At 38.1% G+C, this 27,227-nt stretch overlaps 1 protein-coding gene across 7 annotated transcripts in view; it reads left to right on the top strand.

The window, feature by feature from the left end:
• The window catches only part of FHOD3 (formin homology 2 domain containing 3), a 368,733-nt gene that overhangs the window by 214,552 nt on the left and 126,954 nt on the right, over window positions 1–27,227 (top strand). For all 7 annotated transcript variants that reach the window (XM_021543138.2, XM_077785050.1, XM_021543129.2 and 4 more), the window contains exon 6: window positions 4,913–5,007. In XM_021543138.2, the coding sequence (XP_021398813.2) occupies window positions 4,913–5,007 (95 nt within the window). The remainder of the gene's footprint in view (window positions 1–4,912; window positions 5,008–27,227) is intronic.

Here is a 27,227-nt window from a genome sequence, read left to right as displayed (position 1 = left end):
ACATCTGTTTAGAACTATTTTTACAGCTTTGGTTCATAGCATTAGTTCTGCGGTGTGATTTTTCTGAGATGGTTCAGTTCTTTTTTAATAGAAATTCAGTCCATGGTTAGTATGGAAATTCTGAAAATTAATTCCTTAGCCTGTTTCAGCCATTATATGTGTTATAAAAGAAAGAACAAATGAACAGAGAGTAAAAATGCAAAGTTAAGAAAAGAGTTGGGATTTTAAAAACTTTAATAAAAATCACAATGCTCATGCATTTGTGGCCAGGACCAAGACTGTTTTTAGTTTCTAGATGACATTGCATGTAGTGTCAACAATAGTAAAGAAATAGGAATAACTCTGTAAATAGTAGATTTTTCACTGAAGCTAAAACCAACCCATACAAATAGTAACAGAGGAAAAAATACAAAACCAACCCCCAAATGTACAAATTTTAGGGGGCTCTAACCCTGTGGACTGAGCGTGAGTCATGAGGTTTGCCACAGTGTTGCTTTGTAAGATCATTTTCAGAAGCCATAGAGAGACCAGGTCCTCTGTTTTACCTAATGTCACCTCTTAGAAGAAGGAGCTCTGCTGTGATTTTGCTAATTTTCAAATAGGTGGATTGTACAGGAGGTGTATTTAATAATGATTTCTCATCAGGGAAATTAAATTTCCTTGGATTTTATAGAGACAATAATCTCTGATTATGAGGGTGTGTGTTCATGGTTGGAATGTTCTACAAGCAAAAGTAGCAGCTTCTGACATCCAGTGTATGAGGGCTGAGCTGAGTTGGAGATTTTGTGTTCCAGATTGTCCCACTTAGTAGCTGGGATCTTGCCTTTTTCTAATGAGGAAACACCAAGAAAGAAGTTTGAAGTATGATTGTTTTCTTCAGAATTACTACCTAGTAGCAGTAGTGTAGTAGTAGCTTTGTAGTAGTATATCAGGTAACTGTATTATCTTCTTCCTGGGATCCCTCACTAGACATAGATGGAGTTTTTCTTCATCAGGATGTTTGCTTTGATGAAGTAAGCCCTTTTGGTGCCCAGGATAGCATACCAAACTAGCAGTCAGTTTTCAAATGGAATCAATGCAATCACACAGACTCTTGATTTCTCATTGATGATAAGATTTTAGCTAGCAATGAAAATATGAATTTTAGCATCTGGTTCTTCTTCCCCATTAGTTTCATCACCGTTCTGTCTGTTGTGCACACCTGCCTTAGTTGTACATGCACGTACATGCATGTTGCAGCACATGGCATGCACCACAGCTGCTGGGTATGAACTGCCTGATGAACTCAGGCCAGAAGCTTTCCTGGGAGCTGAAACCTGCAGTGATAAGGTCTGTATTTTTCCTGCTTCACACTGTATATTAGCTTATTCTGATGGCAACAAACAAAAACCACAAGATGCATCCCTGCCCTAATTCTTGACATGATGAGTAGGGGTTTGACTCACAGGAGATTGTAAGAAAATAGGTTTTCTGCTCATTCAGTGATTTCATTTTTTCTAAGTCAGTCTTGTGGTTCAAGACTGCTTCAAATTGGAAGCAGAGCAGACTAGAGAAGCAGGTGCATGTGTGGGCAAGGAACAACTTTGAAACTTTTTCCAGTCTGAGTGGGATAAAGAGACTTTAACTAAAAGTGATATTCATTATGATGATGTTTTGTGCTAGAATTTTTCCCCTTTGGTCCTGTAAACTTTATATCCCAGGAGAGTATCAGTGCCAATATTGGCAAGTTTTAGAGGCTTTCTTAAACCTCTTCTTTCACAGAAATCTCTGAGCTTTCTGGCTGGGCTGTCCTTTTCTAGCCTAAGCCTTTCCTAAGAAATCCAGCAAACTACCATTCAAAAATAGCTATGGGTAAAGTCACACACTACTTTCACATAAGATTAAGGGTTTGACAAGGGTAGTGGGAACAAAGAAATTCCAAATTAGGTCTGCTTCATATTTAAATTCCCCTCTCCCATCCCCTTGTTGCACAATAGTAAACTTTCCTAATACAAGTAGGTTGCCGATATACTTCCAGAAAGAATTCCAGTTAGCTGAGGGATAGGATTAAATGGATTAAATAGCCCCCTTGTTTTTTTGGTAAAGAAAAATAAAAAAGTTTGGTTAAAGGCACATACAAATGTGAATTTTAATTATTTTGGACTGTATTGGCCTCCCAAACTACCTTGCAGATGAGGCTGCACTCCCTTGTCGGAGCCCTGGATGTTGGTGGTGGATGTGTGAGCGTGCTGGTGCACGGAGCTTGATCTGCAGCCACAGCCATTTCAGCAGAGTACGGCTGTGGGCTGGGAGGTGAGATAGCAGTTGGGTAGAAAATCTCCAAGGAATGTAAAATATCCTCTGTCAGTTTCCATTTAGTGCCAAATTGCTATGTCTTACTCTGCCAGACCCGAGACCTGGGAGGGCCCAAGGATCTGCAGTCTGCTCCTAAACTGGTGTTTTTGGTGGTGTCTTCCATTTTGGCTGTGTGGTGTGGTTATGACCTTTTCTTCCTCAGTACAGATACTTGATGAGGTATGAAAACCATCATTCTCCTTCTTTTAGGTCTTCCTGTGGCCTTCTTTTCCTAAGAATTTATGGGGTGTCAGCTTTGTACAAAGTATACAGATTTTCCTTATCATACTCTACCTCTTAATGAAAACAGATTTCTCCTCAACCATTTCTTGTCTCATTTTTCTGACTTCTGAAGACAGGAAATAGCAGTATGAAGGTTCACACCAAGGTTTGGCAGCAGCTGAGAGCTTCACGTGTGGCAGATAACTACTGGAGATGTGACTTGGATGTAGGCACATAACTGTTTATATCTTGGTTGTTTCATGACGTTGTTTGTAATTCCTTGCCCTGTGAAATTTATGGCCACTAGTTCAAGCAGCAATGGGAGTGTTTTTTTTCCCTTGTGTTTTCAAGAATCATTAAAACGTTTCTTTGTCTTCTTTCGGAGGTCTACTAATTTGCCTTAACATATTGCTATTATGAAGAGTCACATCTGAAAACAAATGCATGCCAGATCTCACTTAGCCATCCTGTCTAATTAGTCTTACGTATAAGCAGTGGAGTAATTTTGTATTGTGTACATGTTTTTTAAAGCAAAATTTTTGCTGTTTTTGAATTCTATGTTAATTTGGAAAACATGCTCCAAGACATAAATTTGTTTCACATTTGTTTCAAATTCAAATTAGAGCCCTTCTCCCCCAACCAAAGAATTTGTAAGGGGGGGAAAAATGGATTTGTTGACCTTATCATGACTGGATCTCGCCCTGATCCAGTGCCAAATCTTTTTAGCATTGAAAGGAAGTTAAAACAAGAATTAAGAACTTTCTCTGATTACTGCTGGGATAGTAGCATTTCATACCTGCAATGAAATGCTTCAAAGCAGCCATTTATTCAGGCAGTGTAATTCGTATCTCTTTTTACTGGCTGACTTAGATCTTTTATTTTACCATAACACTTGTGCCTGTGTCCCTCCCACCTGATTTTATTCACCTGAGAGACATGTCTTCAGAGGGTGCTGACTGATTGCTTCCTGGAGAGGAGGAGCAGAGAGTGCCTGGCATCCTCCAGTGGCAGTGCCTGCCTAAGAGACAGGTTATCTCTGTGCCAGAGCTCTCTTGCTTGCTTTTTCTCAGTCTTCACTGATTGTGTGGCATTCATTGAGTGTGGCTTTCCTTCTAACTTTATGTGACAGATTAGATAAAGAATGCAAAAATAATGCCTCCGATTTTTAACTGTAAATTTTTGACTGTAACTGACTAAAGGGGAAAGGAGGAGATGGTGTAGAAATTACTATTAGCTATTTGGCTATGGGGGTGCCTAAGTGCTTGCCTAGCATTCATGTCTTTGAAAATCTGCCCTCAAGGTAAATGACCATGTGCTGCACACAACCTGTGCAAGAGTTAGCAAACATCCAGAATGTGTTTGGAAGATTAATAGTGTCATAATTTTCCTCACCCTGTGGGTGGTTTTTTTTTTTTCCTTTTTTCCCCCATAAAGCAATGTACTAGGGGATCATCAGGCTGTGCATTAAATAATTGAGTTGTTAGGCCAATAGGCTGTGCTAAAAGGTGTTACATCAGTGATTTCTTTTTCATCACACTGTGTTTTGATCTCCTACTATAAAGCAGAAGATCTAACAGTAGAAACTTCTGAAGATGATAGATGAATTGTACTAATTCACTTTTCATAATCCTTACAAAACATGTCTGTCCTTATCACTTAGACAAGATTTAATAGCTGTTGTCTCTTGAAAGTCTCATATTATCACAATTGCAAACTATGGAATTACTGTTATGAAATATTGTACTAGTATATTTTGTAAAGCTGTTGTAAAAATTTTAGGATAAATTAATAAAGACACATAACTATGCTTTGGTTTTTGTATTTTTTCAGTAAAATGTAAAACTTATTTTCAAGAGAGCACTGTGCAGTAGTGAATAGTTGATATCCTTATTCATGTTAATTGCCCAGCTTTAATTTCATATCACTGGAATTCACTGAAACTGTCAATCCAAATATACTAATTCCAAACATTATACATGGAGCTGAAACAAATGGTGAAAACCTTGGCTCTTAATATATAAAGTGCTGTAGCTGAAGGAGCCATTGTGACAGTAAGCAGTGTGTAGAGTACTGTTTGCAGATTTGAGGAGCATAAAATATGGCATCCTCTAGGAAAGAGCAAGTGTTTGGGCTTGTCTCTGGATGAAATTCACAGTTATATTTTCAGATTAAGTCAGTAAAGTTAGTGCAGTTTCCCAGGATTTCATCTAGCACGATCTTGCCCAATATATCTTTCATTAGTTGAGTTCCCCATGTCTCTGGTAAACCCTGCTCAGAGAAAATTGTCAGCAATACGTGGAATTACAAAAAGTGTTCACCAGCTCTAATTATATTTTCTCTCTTCTCTTTGCAATAGCTTTGGGCCAGATAATGCTTTATGTTGATGGCATGAATGGAGTGATAAATCATAATGAAACCATCCAATGGCTGTACACGCTTATTGGCTCAAAGGTAAGACTCTCAGATATTCTCATTTTATATGGTTTTGGTGTTCTTTAAATGCATTTTACTTTTTTTATGCTTTTAGGGTATAAATAGACTGTGTGTTAGGCTCTAAAACATTCCATAAAATTCTGTGTGGAAACCAGGTCACACTGAGCTGTTAATTCTTTTCTACTGTTTTTATACTCTTTTGTCAGCACATAACTCTGCTCTTAAAAGCAAAGATGCCCTCATTACTGTCTGTGCTGCCATTGCACTTGACCATGGAGAAAATTTTTCGGTTTTGTATTTGCAGTTTCCAAGGCATTCTTTGGAACCCCTCTACTCACCATTCAACATTGCTCAGTTCTGCTGAGCACTGGGAGAAGACAGTTGAGAGGGACCTCCTTCTTAAACTAGAATACACACCTATAGCAATCATCTAGACCAAATGCCCAACAACTTCATTTTATGAAGGTCATTGTCCAAATAATTCTGAAATGTTGACAGTTTTGGGACTTCGCCCACTCTCCAGTAAGCCTCTTCCAGTGTTTGTCCACCCTTTCAGCGAAGAAATATTTCTTAAGTTCAAGCCTTCTTTTGCCTGGAGAACCCCAGAAGGGCTTGGATAGGTCTTCTCCAGTGGAATATTGATTTATATAGTGCACAGTCTACCTTTAAGGGCATATTTGCTGGAATTTGAAAAGCAAGCAGAGCACAGTTTCTACTGATGTGCCATTGTGAGGGGCCATACGATAGGTAAACACACAAATACACCCTTCTCCAGCCTGTTGGCTCTTAATAAGCTTTAGGAAGCTTATTAAGGCCTGCCAGGGGCTGCTGCTGCTCTTACCATGCAGATCTGTACATAGATATGCATGATGCAATAGCTAGAACAGAGTATGGAGGCTGTTGTTTACAACTCAAAAGTTGCTATAATTGGTGAAGTTGAATCCGTAGTTTTAGTTGCTAAGAAATTTCCAGGAATGTTTCAAGTGTCTGAGTCACACAAAGTTGCTGCTGGATACTGTAGTGACATAGAGATGCTGCTGCTCTCCCCTTTTCCTCTGATAGCTCTCATAGCACAAGGAGGAAGAGCTCAATGTCCTAAGGGTCCTTTTTTAACTAGAATTTTTTCTACAATGTGCAAACTTCACTGCTGCAGCAGGTTGTCAAGTCAAAGAACAGATGCTGCAGTATTAAAGAACTGATTTATCTTGGGTCAACATACCTATATTGGTAGATAAGTAAAAGTAAGTTATCAAACCTTAGGCTTAAAGGGCGGGCTTCATGATTGGGAAAACATAAGGAGAAACTTTTCCCCCATTGTATAATGTTCCACTGTTGTCTAGGCATTACTCTGAGACATTTGTCCTTCTGAAACAGGGGATGTTGCCGCAGTTGTAAAAGCAGTGTGAGATGAGAGAGAAACTGTTGGCTTCATATAGATCCTCATTTTCTATGGAACAGATAAAAGAGCAAAAAATGAACAAAAAATACTGCCAAGTCCGTGACTATTTTAATTCTCTAAAGCACATAATGGGAGTGAAATGGGAGAGAAACATGACTGTATTGCTACCTTGCAGATTAAATTCTTTCTAGATTTTCTTTCTCTGAGTACTTCAGCTCTTGGATCCTTAATCTCCTTTCTCCCTCCCCCATTGCCAGCCTGAATGATTATCTCCATGTCCTGGCTCAGTGCCTGCAGCTGAGGAATGCAGGCAATGTGCTTTGAATAGTTTGGTTTCAGGTAGCATCAGAGTTGCTTTTTCATTATTCTTCGACTGTCTTGGAGGAGATCTAAGTCCCTGTCTGTGTGCCAGAAGTTAACCGAAAGTATGGCAGGCTTACTGTCAGTGTGGTGGGACAGCTGCTTTATTCACTTAAAGGTGGTTTTGACTTTCTGTGAAAAATGAAGCCCTGGAATTTGCAATGCACCTACAGTCTGATTTTCAGCCCTGCTATGCTGGTGCCTTTTCCACGGCAGAGATGATGAAAAATACATTGTTGAGCAAAAAAGGAATAGTGAAACTGCCAATTAAGTCTTGGGACAAATCCCTCTAATAGGATGCAGGAGGAACATAGTTATTCAGCTGCCACAGCTGTGACACATGGTTTCTTGCCTTCTCAAGAGATCTGACTGGGTTTAATATACTTAGCAGTGGAGGTTGTTAAATCTCTTCCACTGATATTTTTTATTGTTTTATCAAAAGCTGTAGTAGTTTTGCCCCTTCACTGTTGCTCTGCTCTGTTTGCAAGGGGCTGCTGGCTCTGTCACCCTTGCTCAGTTTGAGCAGTGGATTGTTGCATCACAGGGATTCAGCAGAGCACCTCAGGGGCTGACATGCTTAGCACTGCAACAGCTGTGATTTTGGTACCCAGCTCCAAGATCACTTTATGCACCCACCAATACTTCTGTACAGGGATGGGGGAAAGACATGGCAAATAAAAATTTAAATTAGTGTCAAAGAAGGACTCTAAGCAGTTTACTGAAAGCCTCCCCAGATTTTTGCCATTGTATTCCTTGCTATTGCCAATTCTGCTGCAGTTTTACCCCTCTGAGCATCAATGAATGCTTACATTGATGGGTTATCAGAAGTTGTTGATAATTTTAGTGCTATTATCTATGCTTACTCTGAATAAAGTTATTAGGGATGTAGTTAAAATTCCAGTGGTATGACTGCAGTGGCACTGTTGTCATTGTACCAGTTCAGAGGCACCAGCTGCGTCAGAGTGAAGAACTGAAAAGCAGGAAGAAACTTAATCTTAGATGACTTGTTTTCTATGGCACAGAAAGAGCCTTTTGTTGCAGATCAGTATTATATAAGTATTATATAGGTACTAGATTAGAAGTGTGATGGTAGCAGTACCATTCTTTAGTGGTATTATGTGGAGATAAGAGTATTATTGGCACATCCTAGACTCTTAGGCCCACTGCTGGTTGTCCAACCATAAGTGACCACACCAGTGTGTGGCAGTGGGCTTTCACAGGCTGCCTGTAGACTGCTTTCCAGTCGTCAGTGGCTGATACATCCCTGGCATAAAACACTGGTGGCATAATCCCAATTTATATGTACATTGCTACTATTTCATCATTAGTTATATAGGCAGCAATTCAATTCATCAGTGGTTCCCTGTTTGACAAAGCATTCAAGTATGTACTCAATTATGGGTGTATGGTTACATGCTGTTGGCTTCCAGATAGCTTTAATACATAACTGAGGTCAGCAGTGAGCTGCTGCAGGCATGCAAAAGAGGGCTATAGCAGAGCCAAGGCTCTAACCATCTTATATAAGCTACAAATTATGTAAATAGGAAATAGTGGTGTCAAACAAGCTTTCTTTTAGCATTCGGTGCTAGCATGGGACATTTATGCAAGAGAGTTTGGTTCTTAGAAGACAAAACTAGAAGTCAATTGAATGTTAGTTAACAGTGATTTCAGGATTGCTCCCCAATTTTTATCTTAAAAAAACAAAACAAAACAAAACAACTGACCTGTCAAGGATGATGCCTTAACTGGTCACGTGCTGTAGCACTCTTGTTTCAGCTTCACGCTGCCTGGGAGATATTTCACCACTTTCTCAGTGTTTCTGCTACTTATACTTTACTGCTCCTGCAGCTGGAATTATGTTTTTGTGTTGTATTGCAAATATATTTAGGCTGGTTTTAAATGGATTTGAGGCATTTGTTTATGCTGGCAGCTGGCGCTGGAGCTCTTTGGTGGATCAATGGCAGGTAAATGGTGATAACTCTTGGAAAATTTCTCTTAGCCAAAAGAAGGGGCACCAAGTTAAAGACATGTATGTATTAAGCCATATTAAGTCCGTAGACTGTATTTCTCATCTGTACGCATGTACAAGTTTTTATATATCTATACACACATAACAACTTTTGTATGTGTTGGTAATTCCTCTGACCTAGTAAGAGAAGGTGTACAATACTTTTAGTGTATCAGTGCTTTAAGGCCTCCAGGACTAGCTATTGACTGTTTACAAAAAGTATGTTTCTGGACCAAACATCTTGAAAAAAGCATAGGAGCTTCCATGTATTTTCTCTATATCTCTATATCTAGAGAAGCAAATGTTTCTTTGCATCACAAACCTGCAAGCTTTTGCCAATCCATCTTACTTTTCAAAGCCACTTCTAAGTCTTAAAGTGGACCAAAATCTGAGTTTAGTTTCACCTTTTCTTTCCCCCTGTTTTTTACTGCTCCTGATAATGATTATTTTTTTCCATTTGATGATCCAGGCTGTTCTAATTTCCCCCAGGGGAGCTAAAGCCCCTTTTTGGCATTGTTTTCAGTGGAAAATAATCCATTTTCAAAGTAGTGCTGGGTAACCTCAGAAGACAGGGTGGAATGCTGGGCCCAGGCTGATACAACGAGGTTGATTAAAGATTCCTATCTAACATATTGTTTTAATTTTTTTCCTACTTTGCTTCTGTCTGAGTCCTAGATTGCAAGGATTACTACAAACTTTAACTATCAAGTTGTTCCCTGTGCCTTGTGTGAACATTTTGCTTGCTTTGGTATTGAAGAAATTACTTTCTGAATGTTTAAAAATGTAATTCTGTCAGAAAGAAGCATAAAAACATATTTCAAAGCAAAAGGAAAAACAAAGCCCAACACATTCAGCTAGAACAATGTAGTTTTAGTGGGTAAATTTATTGATTACAAAAGGAAAGTCATAGAATCATAGAACCATAGAAGTGGTTTGTATTGGGAGGGTTCATAAAGATCATTTAGTTCCAGGCTCCCCCTGCCACATGCAGGGACACCTTCCACTAGACCAGGTTTCTCAGGGCCCCATCTACCTGGCTTCAAACAAGTGCATTAGAGGATGCTTTTTCTGCGTGGTGCCAGGGGCAGGTTAAAGCATGCATGTGATTGGTAGTCAGTTTATGAGAATTTTGAGAGAAATAATATTCTTATTCACAAAAAACTGTAAATTATTTTTCACACAAATGAGTCATTTAAGGTATGTGGAGGTAAATGTTCAGTCGAAAAGCTTGACTAAATTAGTCTCCATTTCACAAGCCATTTATGCCTGCGCTATACTGAAGACATAAGCAAAGTTGAGAATACCATAACCTGATCTTTTCCTCAAGAAGTTTGTCACCCAATCTTGTGTAACTGGATTTTAAAGTGGGTCTTCAAAAAGTGGTTTGTAGTAATGGAGAAGCTTACAATTCTAGGAGGATTAACAAATATGACCAAAATCAAAATAGTAGTATTAGTGCTACCAAGCCCAAAGCGTGTAGAATGAAATCACTGCCAATGTGGATGGTATACCCTCTTGTTGAGAATCTTGGAAATACTAAGTATTTAGATTTCATTCAATTTTCTGGTCATATATTTTGAAAAATAGTTGTGTGTATAGATGGTCTATTCATATGCCCAATTTTTGTGAGCAGGAGATTGTGCTGTAGAACTGCAGCAATTGTAAGTGCAACTGTAATTCTTTATTGCTTTATTCTCAATGTGATTGGAAGGTGATCTAGGAACTTTGGCTAGCTAAAAGAATTAAGAATCCAGGAAAAATCACACAGCTTGGGGACCTGCTGTGATGAATTTTACATATTTTCTTCCCAATCTGCTGCCCTGATGGTTAAGAAACCTTCCTGCAGCTTCTGACATATGAGATGCCCCATACAATTTGAGCACAGGCTACTTAGATTGCATCATTGTTCTCTTACCTCCAGCCACAACTCTGTCAAGCCTCTAGTTTTGTTCTGTTTTCAGACCTAAACCAGGTAGAAATATTAGCTGGGTATCAGTCTTACAGGCTCTCTGTCTCCTTTGCTTTCTGGAAGGGTTCAGAGCAAAACTGAGATCTCCCCTCAAAGCCTAAAATTATTGCAGTCTTGCCCATGGGCTGCCCTGCACTCAGGATGTTGGGCTGTGGTGATCAGGTACTGTTTTCAGTTCATGAAACCCTGAACATTCATCTCAGCATAGCAGCTGCCTCTTGCAGTTAATCAACTGTGCATTTGGCCATTGAACTGTTGTTATGGAAATGGTATGGCAGGGAGAAACAAAATCGTGGTTTTACAGGAATTTTCCTATTTTCTACTTCTTGAGGTCTTGAGCCTATGCTCACCCAGGCCACCAGAGAGCTTTCTTCCTCTTTCACACAGAAACTGGATCAGCACTGTTGCATGAACTGAGTTATTTTGCATTGTATTTAATTAGTGCTTTGAAGATAAGGATCAGGATGTTGCAATAAACTTGGAATAGGATATACTATCCAGCACAGACTGTGTTAAACACTTACTTTGGTCTCTCCAACTCAGCAGACAGACTGCTGTGAGTGCTGCTGCTTTTTACCAAACATACTTGTTTGGTAAGATTTCAAAGTCCTTCCATCAAACATAAAAGTAGCTGAGTCCTGCAGCACTAACTATTCCGTAGCTCCATCTGTTGCATTCACTTACGAGTATTTTGGAAGGATGAATACACATTTTTCTGTGTTCAGAATGAACTCTTGTAGATTAAGGAGATACTAGAAAACACACAGTTCCCTCACAAGACATCAGAGATCTGATTTCAAATCGTTTAAAGTGGGGAATGAGAAAATGTAATGATTAACTGCCAGCAATATGGCCAAAGCTCAGATGCAACTTTTCACTCTGTCTTATATGTTCAAAACTGTTTAAGAAAGTGTCGGGTTAGAGATGAGTGAAATATGTCCAACTATTCCCATAAAATACCATGCATCTATGCAGATGTGCAAACTTCTTGTTGTGAAGGAAAGGCAAGAAGAGAAAAAAAAAAGCAAGAGTTATAATAGAATTAGGTGGGGTAAAAACTGAAAAAGAGCCCTAAAGTCAGTGCTAGCTTTTAGGATTGCCTTGGTCTCTCTCACTACAGTAGTTCAGTGTCACAGGCCTGTTACCATTCACATTGGTGAGCAAAGTGTTGTGCTTCACACCCTAGCTATTAATATCTATATGAATTCTGTAATAGATTAATTAGTTAATTAATAATATATTAATATCTATATCTGATATTAGCTCCTAGTATTTTCTGACATGCATTATGTCCAGCACTGCAGTGAAAGGAGAAAGTACAGTTGGCAAGTTCGTCTGTATTGAGGACTGAGACTGAAGAAAATGGAACCTACTTTTTCCAGCGTGCTTGGAGCCACCAGTGGGAAATGTCTTTGGCAATAAAATCAATTGCCTGACTAAATAAAATAGAAAATAAGTTGTCAGGTGAAACCTAATGAAAAAATATAAGAGAGTTGCTCTAAGGATAAAAAGATGCTAGTTATAATCCAGGCTTATGGTATACACATGAGATTTTGATGCATATCTAAATGCAGAAATCAATTTGGCCAGTATAAAGCACATGGTGGTCATTGTGACACACCTTTTGAGAAAACTTTGTTATAATTTTTCAGGGTAGAAATATCAGTAATCCTAACTCAAGAGTTTAATAAGATGCATTTTCAGCAGTGTTTTAAAATTAAAATAAGCATCTGTGTCTGCACCTTTTCTGGTGCAGAAAAACACCTTTTCAGTGTTCTGGGAACACTGTTTCGTGAACTCTGGTGCATAATGCTTCAGTTTCCAGGGTTGCCCATTTTCTGGTCTTGTTGCTCTTAGGTGTTAGAGTGATGTATCTTTTATGACAGTGGCTGTGGTGCTTGGCAGAAGGCATGTGGGCTATTAGAAAGTTTAGCTGGACGAGCAGAGAAGACTTTTCTGGTGTTCTGATGCACAGTCACTGAAAAGTCACTGAACTCAAATTTATTAGCTCAGACCTTTAATGACGGTCAAGTGATACAGTTTTCTTAATCTATAGTCACAATAAGCATTCGCAAAACGTCCTATAATGCTGGCAAATACCTTCTGTGTCAGTCATTCCTTCTTGCCTTCACTGACAGGACCGTGTCAGTGGTATGTGTGGTACAGGACATAGATCACTATGAAATATAAGAAAATGTCCTCTGAGATTGTCTCAGTTGGTTATAGCACAGTTCTAATAGCACCAAAGTTGTGGGTTCCATCCTTGAATGGGCCATTCATTTAAGAGAGGGACTTCATGATCCTGGTGGGTGCCTTTCCATTCAGAGTATCCTGTGATTCTGTGGTTCTGTGAAAATGCCCCATAGTGAATGGATATATTTCTACATCTGAACTGTGTAGGGAGACCACTGTAAGAAACAAACCTGGCATCCAGATCTCCTGAGTCTTAATTAAGTGTCTTGAATTTCAGGCAGAGCTTTTTGGTTATTCTGCCAGTAGAAAGCAGCATATGGGGGTGGAGGGTTGCAGTGGTAGTGCTGAGAAGACTCCTGCACACCTATAGAGAAAGGAGGTGGCCAACCTTTTGCATTCCTGAGTAGGTGTTAACATTCTGGGATTTTATCACTGTTAAAGAAAGGGCATTATGGTGAATTTTTACTTATTCCATCAGATTTGAAGAATACAGGTATTCCATCCTTATTCTAATAGAGCTTTGAGCTCAGTTTACATATTTATCTCAAGGCACTATGATACTTATTCTGGGACAAGCAGAGTTCAATTAATTCATAGGATGTGGGTAGGATGTTTTTGTTAATCATTTAATTTCTCAAACTGTTTGTAGTAAATCATTACCAAATTACTTCTTCCTCTCATCTCTATTTTGATGTTTGTTGAATTATTATTAAAGATTTTTGAGAACTGCACAATTGGTGTGGATCCTTTTTACAGGATTTTGATGAAATTCAGGAAGAGTTTGCATGGAAGTAGTAGGAATTCCACACAAAGTCTCTTCAAATGTTTGTCTGTGCAAGGATCTCTTGCTTCTCCAAAAGTATGTCTTGAATCTGCTGTGTACTCTGCAGCTGCTGCTATGAGACCTATAGGGCCCATCTTTTTCTGCAGAATTGTTCTGCTTAATCTTCTCTCTGTTATTTTCCTGAATGTTCCTCTTTGTAAACAGAAACTGAATAACTATATACTTCATTGCCTTTATTTTTCCTCTTAAATTCATCCTAATTTTCTTCTTAAATCAGTATCTGTCCTCGTTCCCATATATATAGTGCAGTAGTGGAATTCTGCCTGCAGGAAAGGAGGTGGTATCCAACATTTTTTGCAGTGTCATGTAAACCAGATCTGAGACAGTTCAGCCAACACAGCAGTTAATATACCAGTGTTTTGCTTGTAGCTTAGCCTGGAAGAATGGCCCAGATAGGGAGAGAGCTTTTACTCTGGGAGACCCAGGCTGAATCCAGCTTCCAGGCACATTCTTGAACCAGTTTCCAAATCCCTTTTTGCCTTGGTCCCTCATCTGGAAAATTGGTATTTGGATTTTAGAGGCCTGGAGGAAGAACATAAGGGAGTAGAAGGACAGATAATATGTGAAGACAGACAGGTAGGTAAAAGTTGAACCTGATACTAATTGTTACCGTATCTGTTCTTTTGGCATCACTCAAAAATGTTTGTCATTCTTTTATTTAGAATAGTTGGTTTTTAAAGCAAAACCTACTAGCTGAATATACTTGGATAACAGAAAAAACTACGCTGTATCAAAAATGGAAACTACCAAAACACACTTGATGGCTTTATATTCAGCATGTAGTGCACCTCAAGGAACCTCTGAGTTGCAAGCAGCTCAGGTATTACACAGGACTCGTTGTGGTTACCTTACAGATTTTATATTGGTCTCCTCAGTTACAGGACTTGTCCTTAGGAAGAAAAAGGTCTCGTAAGATGTGTATGTGGACATAAATTACTTTTCAAAAGATCAAAATCAAAAGGAAGGTTCTTCAATAGCTTTTCTTTCTTCCTTTTTTTTTTGATCCCCACAGTCCTCTAAGAGTAGTTTATACCATATAAAGACTTTTCAGAATAATTTCCAACATACCAGCAGGTTTTCTATCTGGCTCCCATGATACCTTGAAATGAGCCTCATCTGGGCATGCTGTGTACTCTCTTCCCATATTCTGGCCCTCTTTGATCACAGCAATTGAACAAGAGTTCAGATGCTTCCTGGTTTGCCCCCCTCTATCTCTCTACTATTTTCTCTTTTTGAAGACCACATTAATAAAAAAACAAGAATGTGATTTTCAATATAAAATGTACTGTTAATACCTCAGCCAGCATGGAATTTTTGTAGATTGGTCCCTTTTATTTTTGAATTTCCTCTTCTTATTAGAAGACACACAACTGTAGAAATGCATGGTTTGTCTTTTTCATTTCCAGCAGTGCGTAACTGCTTCTTTCTTTAGCTCAGTAATAAAATTAAAGCAACCTCTCAGAAGTAATTTTTCTCCACTGCACTTTAAAAGTCAGTGTGTTTGTCTAAGCTTCTTATTGTTATGATTTTGGAGGGAAATTTAACACTTCTCTACCTTACAGTTTGAATGCTTCTGCTTCCCCAAGCTTCCCCATAAGCTTTGCATATGACACAGGGTTTCTTGTAGAAAAGAAAGAGTGAAGTGGGACAAGAGACTACTGCAGCTATTAATGTATGGAGTTGCTTCAAAACTGTTAATCCCTGGGGACTGTGTTTTTGTTCATTGTGTTTTCCTGAAGGTATTAAATACATTAAAATTATATTAAATATATAATGTATATTATGTATATTAAATTTAGCAAAATGTTTTACTCTATTTAGTAGAGAAGATAGAATTCCACTTAATAATTTTGGCTCCTCTGTGTCACTGACACTGTGTAGTTTGCAGTGCTTTCTGTTCAGGTAATATTTTTCTTTTTCTCATCTGCAGTCTAAGTTCCACAAATACACACTCTTCTCATGTTTGCTGTTTCTTGGGCCATTCTTCCAGGCTCACAGGAACTGTAGGGCCTTTTGCAGTAAAGATTGTGCATGGCTGTAGGGGGAAAGACATGTTACACCACCTGAAAGTAGGTTTGCTTCCAGGTCTGCACTGCACACATGAATGTCTGTAATAGCTGTAGATGCAATAGAGAGATTTGGGGCAAACTTGCCTAGAATCGTGATATACTTCTTCTTTTGTCACTGGTCTGCAAAATTTTCCCTTCTTGTTTCCTTGGCATCCCCTTCTGATGAAGGGATGCTATGTGAACACCCAAGTTCAACTTTTGGATCATTCATAGCAGAGCATCAGACAAAAAATGTAGATTCACTACACAGCAATTGAAGGCTGTGTTAAAGACACATTTTTACTAGGGTGGCTTTCGTATAGGAGCAGCAAGGGCTCCAAGGGGGTCCCAAGACATTGGGCCATGGGACAGGATCTGAAAACTGAGCACAAGATTTTCCTGATGTCATCATATGATGTAGTACTACAGTTACTCATCTTGGAGGTTGTTTTGTTTTATTTCCCTTCTGCTCAGAAGGGTGGGTTAGGATTATTCATCATCTTTGGCTAAACCGACATGAAGTTATGTGGAACAGATGTACAAGATTTTACCTACAGGTCTGAATAGTTAATCCCAGTCTGCACCATTTATGATACTGTGGATGTTATAGCACTGGTAGCATCCTGACACTTGAGCTATTGGTTAGTTATAAAAAATAAATGAAGCCTAAACCAGCATTCTCATTACCATCCTTTTCAAAGGATGTCTTCCAAAGTTTTTACAGTAGGTTGCTTTTCATCATAGAAGTAAGTTGCAGTCTGAGAGGGAAAAAGGGAAACATTTCACTCATTGGATGTCCAGGAAGTTCTAGTCTTTCCCTTTTCTTTGAAACCATGCTTTTGATTTGTGTATCTGAATTAATTTAAAATCCTTCTTTGTCAATGCAAATAATTTGTTTAAATGTCCTGTATCTTTTGAACCAAAGGGAAATGAAAATTTTAGACTAGATATTGATACCTCCTGCATCCATCTGAGGTTCCAGGTTTCCTGCATGGACACATGCAGATAAAAGCTAACACAGTTTCCCTGACTGCCCTGGAGAAGCAGCATCCTCAGTGGTGGCCACCACGTGCTTGACAAGAGACCTGACAGGATACATCCTGTACAGCCAAGATACAGAAAACACTGCAGCTGTTCTTGTGTAGAAGGAAAAAAAAAAAAAAATCAGTGAGGGGAATGAAAAAAAGCAACTTGCCTGTTCTGCCTTAGAAAAAACATCCCACAGCACCACCTAGCAGGCACAGATGGATATGAATAAACAGTGCTCCCAGGAAAATACAATGTTGAGCTTCAAAACCTGCTTTAAAACACCTATTCAAGCTAATACCTAGCACAGATGATTGATAAAAACTGAGTTGTGCTGTCCTTCCCTCAGGCAGATGGTATCCTTTAGTTTTGGATATTTGTAGCTTAATACAGCTAATTAATCTCTCTGTGTGTCTAATGAAATGCATTTTCAGTTTTGGGGTATTTTTGTAATTTGGAGTTTTTCTCTTTAACTCCATTTATTTCTAACACACCTAGCTTAATCAGAATGATGGCATTATGGAATTTTATGTTTTTGTCTGCAATCAGTCCAAGGTGCTGGGGAGGAATTACTCAGCCTGCTGAGGAATACTGCCAGAGCACAGATTCTAAAGAGGCCAGCAAGCACATCCTCATCCCACTCCCATGGCAGGGAAAGATGTATTATAAAATAGTTAAGCTGCAGCTGCTAGATGTCTCTGTTTCTAAAAGCAGTGGTTTTACATGTTTGTTTTTCTAGGGGGCTCAGAACATGGAGCTTTCTTTTGAGCTGCAAGTGTAAAGTATTTATTTGTGATTCTATAACAGCCTATTACCTCTACTTTGCTTAATTTTGTTCATCTCTAGAGCTTACATAGCCTTTTATTCTTCATCCTGCCATCCTAAACAGGCACAAATAAAAGGCTCTGGCAATACCCACTTGGGGGAAGCTGTCTAGGAGATCGAAGGAAAAAGTCAGGGCTGCAATTAAAGACATGCTTTCAGAGCATGAGTTGTAGCTGATTATGCTGAGCCAGAGCAGCACTCTTTCTCCTATGAATTGTGCTGTGAGTATATGTGTACAAAAAAATATTACTCAGTAATTAGGAAGGAGGAGTAGGACTTGCAGAGATTTTTAGTTTGGCATAATGCATTTAGTTTGATCTGCTCTGCTACTTAGAGGCAATACAAAGAGATCTCTGGCAGCAAGACTGAAATACAGTCCTTTCCACGTTCTGAGATCTTATTTTCCTGGTTAAAGCAGGTCTATCAAGACTCTTAATTTGCTCCATAGCATTGGCAAAACTGTTGTTGTTATTGTTTTTAATAATAAGAAGAAGAATATTCAAGAACTGTACAACTAAATCCCTATGTGGAAATTTAAAATAATTCTTTCAAATATTTTGATACATTTTGCTCTTATAAAAAGAAATGTGCTTATGTAATAACTTGGGGGGTGGGAATGGAAGCACCACCAGAAAAACCCAAATGTTTTTCAGGTGTTTTCATGGTTACTGTGGTAATATCTTCCATGCCATTCACATGGTTGCTTCATGTGAAAGCCTACCATGAAAAACTATCTAAAAGCAAGCAAAATTACACCAAAAGTAAGAGTTCAGTGTGATTTTAGTACTCTCAATTAAGTCACCTCCTCAGAACCTGTACTCCACTTCATTGAAAAGGTCAGATCTCAACTGCATTCACTTTTGGCTAAATCTATAGGAGCTATGCCCATCAGACATTACACAGCTACTGCAGTGCATTTCAGTTGAGCTTTCTTGGATACAAAGGATCATGTTCTGGAGTAGTTTATTTTACTACTTTTGTTAACTGCTGCCCCTCATTAGGACATCACTGTATTTACTGATTTTGTCTGCAGTTATTCTTGACTTTAGAATCTGTTGTGTTTAGCTCAGGAAAAAGAAAGGGTTGGGGTTTTTTGTTAGGTTCCCCTGCCCATCCCCTGCCCCACAGTCTCCTCTCTGTCCCTCTGTACTGCTCCAAAAGAACTGAAACAACAGCTCAAAACTGATCTATGATGCAAGTAAAATCACTGCTGATTATGATAACTGCTTCTGTGGGTTCAGCTCTTTGTTGACCCTGGCAATAACTTGGCTAAAAACTTTTCAAGTTGCAGATGCTGAATAATTCTTAAATACTGTATCTGAAGTAGGTTTCATTCTGATGAAACAAAAACGGAAATATGTGTGAAACAATGCCACAAATAAAGGCACATCTCACTGTGCAGTAGCTTAGTCAAATGTACTTAGTCTTTAGGTCCAGAACAGTGCACTAAGGGTCAGATGAAGAGAAACACAAACTCTGGAATCTAATCCCTTGTCCTGGTCACTGCTGCTGCAAACCTACCTATAGCTTGATAGCTACAGCTTCCTAGGAATATACAAACACATACTTGACTTCAGTTACATTGCTGTTTGGTGTTTCTAGGCTTGTGATGACATCTCAAGTGATTTCAGATGATGCTCTCTTGCACTTCTGAGACTCTTTTAACCTCACTTGGGAGATAAGCCCACTTAGTCCAGTCTTGTCTTTGAGCTGCACATCCAGATTTTCAGAAAAGTAGGCTACAGGGAGACTACACATGCAGATGGGTTAGTTCAGAAGCCATGCTGGACCTGTCAGTTCTGAACATGAGCTGCCAAGCCTTGAATTCTTTCCATAGCTATGTTCCAGTTCTGCTCTATAGAAAACATGTTTCTATCCCTTTCTGTCTGCTGTCAAACTAGACCCAAAGTGAGCATTGCTGTTACTGTTGTGCTGCTGAGGACCTGAGACACAAAACCTGTGAGTCATTGGAGGTTCCTCAGCAAACCACTCAATATTCTCTTAAGTACTTGAAAAAATGTTGTTCATTGAATATGCAATTTCACAGATATTTACTGTAATCCGAGACTACACCTGGTGTCCAGAGAACTACTTGGATCTCATTGCATAAAAGGTCTTGTCTTCACATGATAGATGAACTGAGAACTACATTTTGGGCATATGTATGGATATTTAAGTCTTAACATCGTGGAACTGCTTTGTTACACTGAAATTAGGTATATCTCTGTGATCGGGTGAAAATAAGCATTAGAGATTTTTTGTCCCTTTCAATATATGTGTGTTTGGGGGTTGGTATGGGTGTGTGAGGGAGAGGTAGAAAATAAGTTGCAAGTGCCATGCTTTGAAAAATAAAGAATATTTTAAAATAAATATTTAAGAACCGCCATTTTTTAAATTAATGGGTTTTATATCTGTTAATTTTTAGCCACGTTTAATAAATTAGACACCGTCCTGGACAACCAAGTGTAGGTGGCTTTGCAGAGAGATCCCTTCCAACCTCAACCCTTAAGTGAATCACCCAAATGTCCTTCTTTTTCTGCTGTAGTGGTACCCACATAGTTTATACTTTGAGAAAACTGTAAAAAGGCAGATCTTTTTTATAACAAAGGCATTTGCTTTTAGTCAATCTACAGTAGGGATCTGGACATGGAGGTTAGTGAAGCTGAAGTTAACTTCATCTAATCTGCAGACCTTTGGAACACAATTGAACATGCATGTGGTTAGAGTTAAGCCCGTATTGGGAAGCCTTTGTCACATCACCAGAAGTGCTGTATGGAAATAATTCCATTTCTCTTATCCAAGCAGGAGTCTGAGGAGTCTTTTTCCAACTCTGTCTCCTTTCTAAAGAGGCCAAGTGATTCAAGAACAACCATACATATTTTCAGTTTGTATGTTTATTTGATTTGCTGTAAAATTGAGGGTGGATGTGATGAGTGGTTGATAAAAGCCAGAGGAAGAAGGTAGTTTGAGACAGAGGAATTATGTTATTTCTTTGAACACTAAGATTTGTAACTCTTAAAATATAGTTACCACTTTAAAAGAAGAGAGAAGCCAAGAGTAATATAATATATCCTTGCAGTTGTCCACCTGTATGCAGAAGTTGCATACTTGCTAGCACTTATAAAAACCAAAATTGAGAATAGCTCTATCTCTGTCCTCTTCTGGCAAAGGAGGGAGTTAGAATAGAGGGACACTGCTAGGGCTGTGTAATTAAGCAGTGCCTTCGCTGATATGCAGTGACTTGTGTCCCCATAAATCAGGTTTCTGCCACTCCCTTCAGAAACCCACCATGTGGTTTATTACATTTTTGTTTTTATGATTAAGTTTTTTGGATTTTAAAAAAAAAGCAACTAGATTTGACTGATAATGAGAACTAGATTTCAGGATAGTAGCCTCTTCCAGATTTGGGATAGACAAACAGATGATTGCTGGAGAAATACTACCACTTCTGTTATGTTCACATGTCCCCCAGAAAGTATCTTTATTTATTAACTTTATTTGGCAAGTTGTCCAAAGGTAAATAAGTGGTCTGGTTTTGCAGTCAAACCTCTGCTTCTGAATTTCTTTTATGCTTGATAATACTCAGAAGTTTGAGAATAGAGAAAAATCTGCAGTCTATAAGTACAGTGAAACAATAGTGCTTTTATCATTATAGTAATAAGTATATTATTATACTTATTATAATAATAAGTATATATATACATATATATATACATATATATGTATATATATATACTTTTTACATATTCTTTCAAGAAGAATTTGTGGTGCATTTGTCCCATGGTTTGATGTGTGATATTTGTTCTTTCAATAGTTTTATCATTTCAGTAGTTCAAATAATAGCATTTGTTTTTTAGGATGCTCAAAAAGAATTAACAATTGCTTAAGAAAGATGTTGCAATAGGTAATATTTAATAATTTGGAGTCTTTGTTGACATGCTATCTTCAACCATTTCCACACCCTTTATTCATAGGTTGTTATGATTTTGTGTTTTTGCTGTTGAAATGTCATCTATAAGATTGTGCAGTGTCAGGAAATGACTGCTAACCATTTCATTAAACTTACAGTTGTTTTCAGGTGAAGTTATTTAAACACAGGCATAGTTTGGGTATTTAATATGAGTATATTTTAATGAAACTGTTGAAAGAACAAATTTCACGTGCAGAAAACCACATAATAATAATAGAGTAGTTTTCCACTGTATTTGCAAACTCAAATAGTTTTTTCCCCTAGGGTCCTTGAACTCAACCTTGATATCATTTAAACAGGACATTTCCAAGGCCACTAACTCTAGCAAGTTGTTTCACAAGCAGTAGAACTAATGAAGCAATTTATTATCTTTGTTTTCCTTCTTCCTTGCTTTTTCCTTGCCGTCCCACATGCTCTTTGTGGCTCACTCCTGCTGTGTGTTCCATGCCTGCTGGAACATGTATTTTGTGCAAATGGCAGCCTGCAGCATGGCTGCTGGAAGGCTGAGGACTGAGGACTAATTTTCTAGCTGTGTCCTTTCAAAATGACTGAAAACTTCCTTTTCTCTTATGAGATTGCTGACTTGGAGTCTTTTGTAATGCCTTTTTCAACTTGAGTAGGAATGTAGCTCCATTACTGTCAAGTATGACAGGGCAGTGGGCATATAGATCTGATAGTTACAGGAAAGAGTCAAGAAATAGGCAGTGGGAGGGACAGCACAGCTGCCCAAGAAAACAAGGGTGAATATGCTGTGCTCCTCATGGTTGTTGTGTGTTTCAGTGGGTTTAAATTTTTAAGAGGCTCCAAGAGAAGGTACTTTAATAATTCTCTTATTTCTCTGTTTTCCTCTGTAATTCATTCATTTTATTGGTGATGGCTTTCACAATCAGGGACAGGGTGACCTCTGAGCTCCACTTGAGCCACTCTGCATTGGTTTGGAGGAAAATTAATGTTCTGAAGACATTAGAGTTTTGATTTTCTGCTTTGTACACTGTTCCCATATCAAACATACTGAAGCTTGTGAAGCCCTCTCTGCTGCTGTCATGAGGAAATTTCTGGTCACCAGCTATATAAAGCAGGTGATAGGGAGTGGGTCTTGGAAGAAAGTAGTTTGCTATGGAAAATTGATGTGCAGCAAGTGAAATTCCTTCTACAGAATTTCTAGTCACTCAAGAAAGTGATACAGTAGTAATTTGATCTTAAATATAAAGACTTAATTTGGAATTTAAAATTTTTCTGAAAACACACATTAGTCAAATATTTATTTGGAGGCTTAAAAGAAGAAATAAGATGCAATGTTAGATCTTCTGTTTTCCTTTTAAATGTACAGTACTTCAGCTTTTCTGTACATAGAATGTGATCAATCACAGCAGGCATCACAGACCTGTTGCATGACTTGATTAATTGTAGATGACTTTCAGATCCTGACATGCTTTGCATGAGATACCTTAGTAATAAGTTATTGAATCCCTTCTCTTTTTAAAATTAATTGTCTTTTGTTTTGAGTAAGGTGATTTTGTATTGCATTTGATGTTTTTTCAAACCAAGATTTCATTCAGCAGTATAACAAAAGCTAAAGGAGTGTGAGATGAAAGGGATTTCAGAGCAGGGAGTGAAGATAAAGTCTTATCTACAATTAAGTTAATAAAAACTCTTTTTTTTTTTTTTTTTTTTTTTTTTTTTTTTTTTTTTTTTTTTGGTAACACAGTTAAGGAACTATCAACTTGGCCCTGCCCAAAGAAAAATTGCTGAAATTGCCAATCTCTCAAACCTTTCCGGTTGCCAGAGGTTCAGCCCAATGACCATCTGTTGAGGACAGCAAAGTTCAAGGCTAAAAGCATACATCAATTTAGGGGGTTGGTGGGAAAGCTCAGCATGTAATAAGAAAAAAGAAAAATAAAAAAGACATGCCAAATGACCTTAATAATATTTCTCCTATGCAGGCACACAAACCCTATTCTTGTAATCCATTTCAGTTTGCAAACTTATTTCTAATATGGAATTCTGATGCTGCATTGTTTCAATCTTATTATCTACTTACCTAACTGTTACCAAAACATGAAATCTCATTATTGGATCCATTGCTGAACAGATCATCAGGGTAGTATTCAAGAGAAACAAGGTTATTTTAAATTTATTCTGCTGATCAGAAGCAGTCATTTTATTTAATAGATATATGACTAATTCCTAAAGACCCATCATGTTTGATTGTGACTTACACACTTTAGGGTCATGGATTTGCAGGAACTACAAAAAAATGGCCTAGTCAGGCAGTATGTTTCCAGATACTAAGTTGTGCTAGAGTGACGTTATACATATCATAATATATTGTTATTGGTTTTGCATAAAGCTAGTTTAGTACATACCCAACCAAGATTTTGCTATCTAATGAAAGGAACAGACTTTTCTAGACAATCTTACACTATGATCCATAACAGGAAAATGCTAGAAAACTGGGGCTAGACATAAATAAGGTACATGCTTGTAGAAGACAAAAAGAGAATAAAGAGGTCTGTTCCTTATCATGTTTGATAGCACATTACACACAAGCATGAGTTTAACCAGAAATGGGTTCTCATGTTACTGTGGTTTCTCTCAAGCTAAGTGTTTTATACCTTATTTAAGATAATTCAATCACAATCTTTATCCAGACAGAGAAAACAGTGCTAGAGGTACTGATAGTGTTTATTTTCCGGGAGTCCTAAAAGTTAGCAGTGGTTAGGAATGGTTAATAAAAGAATCAACAGATGATACAATGAAACTGCACTATTTGAAGAGAGAAAAAAAATTAAATCTGAGTGTAAATCTTTACAAGAGAAGCATAATTCCTGGTCTGGACACAGGCTGATAGCAAATTTCCAGGGAAATATTTTTGGTTTGTGTTTTGCAATAGAAAAAACTAAAACTTTAATTGAAACCAAACTGTTTTGTTTCAGCAATATCTGAAAAAGCCAAATAGAAAAGCATTTAAAACTGTGTAACACCTATTAGGCCTGTGGTTGGGCCCCTGACAAAGGTGCAAGGACACCAGCTCAGAAGTCACCTGAGGGTAAAGAAGTTTAATCCTTTCATGTCCTATAATCTCCAAGTCCTACCCTGTCCTCCTTCCTAGCTCAATAATTGCATGTGATTTTTACACAATGAACAGTTCTTGTGGGAGACATTGGGGGGATTGGTCTGGTTGTAGGGGGGAAAAGCACAATGAGATTGCTCTCACTTTGTGTGTTGTACTGGAAAGCTGTGGTCTTTCATTCATCCTGTCATTAAAAAAAAAAAAAAGAAATCACTTTAGACTACTTCATGGGAGCTGGAAATCACTTCCCCACCTCTTCAAGATTTGTATTCCAAAAGGAAGAGAGAAAAATGCTCAAAAAAACCCTGTAGCATCTCATGTCTTGATGCAAACACTGCAGCCTTAGGTTTATTCATACAATGTCTGTCTGATGTGGCAATTGCTGTGAGAGAAACATAGCTACATTGGTAGTTCATTAGAAATGACTTAACACAGGGCTGATTTCTACCCCATACATATTCTTTCAAAGCTCCCATCAAAACTGCATGTGTTCATCCAAGTGCCATTTTGACCTGCAGTATGCTTTGATTTGTTGTATGAGTTGCCTACTTCTGTGTAGAGATGTTTTTTCGTATTTTCCTCTTCCTCTTCTGGGCCATGATTGGTGGTGTACATGGTAGTTTACAGGCATGAGCCTTTTTTTTTTCTTGATGACCATTCACTAATCACTATTTGCTCCTCCCTGTGTTTTGTTAATAGGCTGGATTAATTTCTTTTTAATGACCTTCTTTCTCTTCATGTTAGAATTCTCACCACAGATAAATGATGGATACACACCACATATGTAACAGTGCACAGAACATGCAGTCATTACCCAGTATGTTTTCAAAGTTCTGAGAAATTTATTTTCAGAATAGTAAATGCATGTATTTCTCTGTCATTCCTAGAATTACACTTTCTGTGGAGGAAGAAAACTTAAAGGAACATTCAGAATAAAAACACTGTTGTTTAACTGATGATTTTGGAGTATCTTGCATCTAAGCTTATAGGGGTCTTCAACTCAATTTAATTCTTTTCACAGCTTCAGTCCTGAGCTTGCAAAGCCCTTAACAACAGTTCATTTGCCTTATTTAAGCATCCCTCTTTGAAGATTTGAGCAGAAATGGCTGCATAATTAAATACAATCTGGCATTGTTTAATAGAAATTTATTAAAATGTCATTGCTTAAAATATAGATATGGCATCACATGCATTTTATTTGTTCTATTGGTACACCAGCCCACAGAAATATGAATTGTTTAATCATTAAATCCCTAATGATATAAAATATAAAAAATATAAAATGATATAAAATATAAAAAATTAAAAAAATATAAAATGATATAAAATATAAAAAGGTGTTCACCATATTCAGTACCTAGAATGGAGGTTGTGCACGTGCTTTGTTGCACGCTATATTTAACTGTTGCATCCCAGCTTTGTCATCCTCCCTGTGCCATGCACACCCTGTGACTTGGGCAGATGCTGCATCTCTGAAAAGAAAGTGGAGGAATTGGCACGTGTTCATTGCGATCCATCAAGCAGCTTTCACGGCCCCAGCACATATGAATTCTTTCTTCCTTCTGGTAAAGGAAGCTTACATTCATTTACAAAGTTTTGTTTGGTATTCTGTAGGTAATTTGAATTTCTAAATTTTCCATCTTTGAAGATGCTGCTTTAAAGTTCTGATGGAAAATAAGGCGGATTGGAAGTTCTTGGCTTAGGTGACACAGAGGGATCTCATTTTTGTGATCATTCCTGCCTTCAGGAACTCTTAATAAAAAGGAACTGAATTACTAAATGTACTTGTCACTAATTTTTGGAGTGAAATAACTGACCTCAAATGTCAGTTTTGGACAAGAAAGGGACTTGAAAGAATTTTGGTTGTTTCTGTGTTCTGTAAGACACTTGCAAATCCTAGTATTAGGGAGCTTCAAATGTTTTACTCTCTAATGTCTTTCTCCTTGCTTGTTTGGCACCCTAAGCCCCCATTTTGTCTGGGTTATGTAAGCACTCCATGCAACATATTTCCAAAACTCTTGCTGTAGGTGTTAAGACTCTTTCCAATGTTTAGCCAGCCCTGCATGCTTCTGAGTCAGCTGATCTCCAGTCACCACATCAGAGGTGGTTCTTCCTGTTTGTGCACTCAGTGCTGGAGCTCTTGGTTGGCTTTCTGCAGTGCAGATGTGAGAAAGGTTCACTAAGATGTTGGATGCAGTGGAGACACTCTTTTACATAAATACAGGTGGACAGCGTGTGAAATACTGGAATGACATTGTTACAGAGATTTCAGAAAATTTAATATTAATTAAAAAATAGGTGGATGTCATAGAATCACACAATAGAGTGGTTTGGGTTGGAAGAAACCTTAAAGATCACATAGTTCTAATCCCTCTGCCACTGGGTTTACTTCCACTAGACCAGTTTACTCAAATTCCCATCAAATCTGGCCCTGAAAACTTCCAGGAATGGAGCATCCACAACCTCTCTGGGCAACCTGTTTCAGTTCACCACCCTCACAGTGAAGAATTTTTCCTAACATAT

Source organism: Lonchura striata, chromosome 1, assembly GCF_046129695.1.
Source record: "Lonchura striata isolate bLonStr1 chromosome 1, bLonStr1.mat, whole genome shotgun sequence".
Lineage (NCBI taxonomy): Eukaryota > Metazoa > Chordata > Aves > Passeriformes > Estrildidae > Lonchura > Lonchura striata.
Note: the sequence above shows the minus strand (reverse complement) of the source record. Positions and strands in the feature narration are given on the sequence as shown.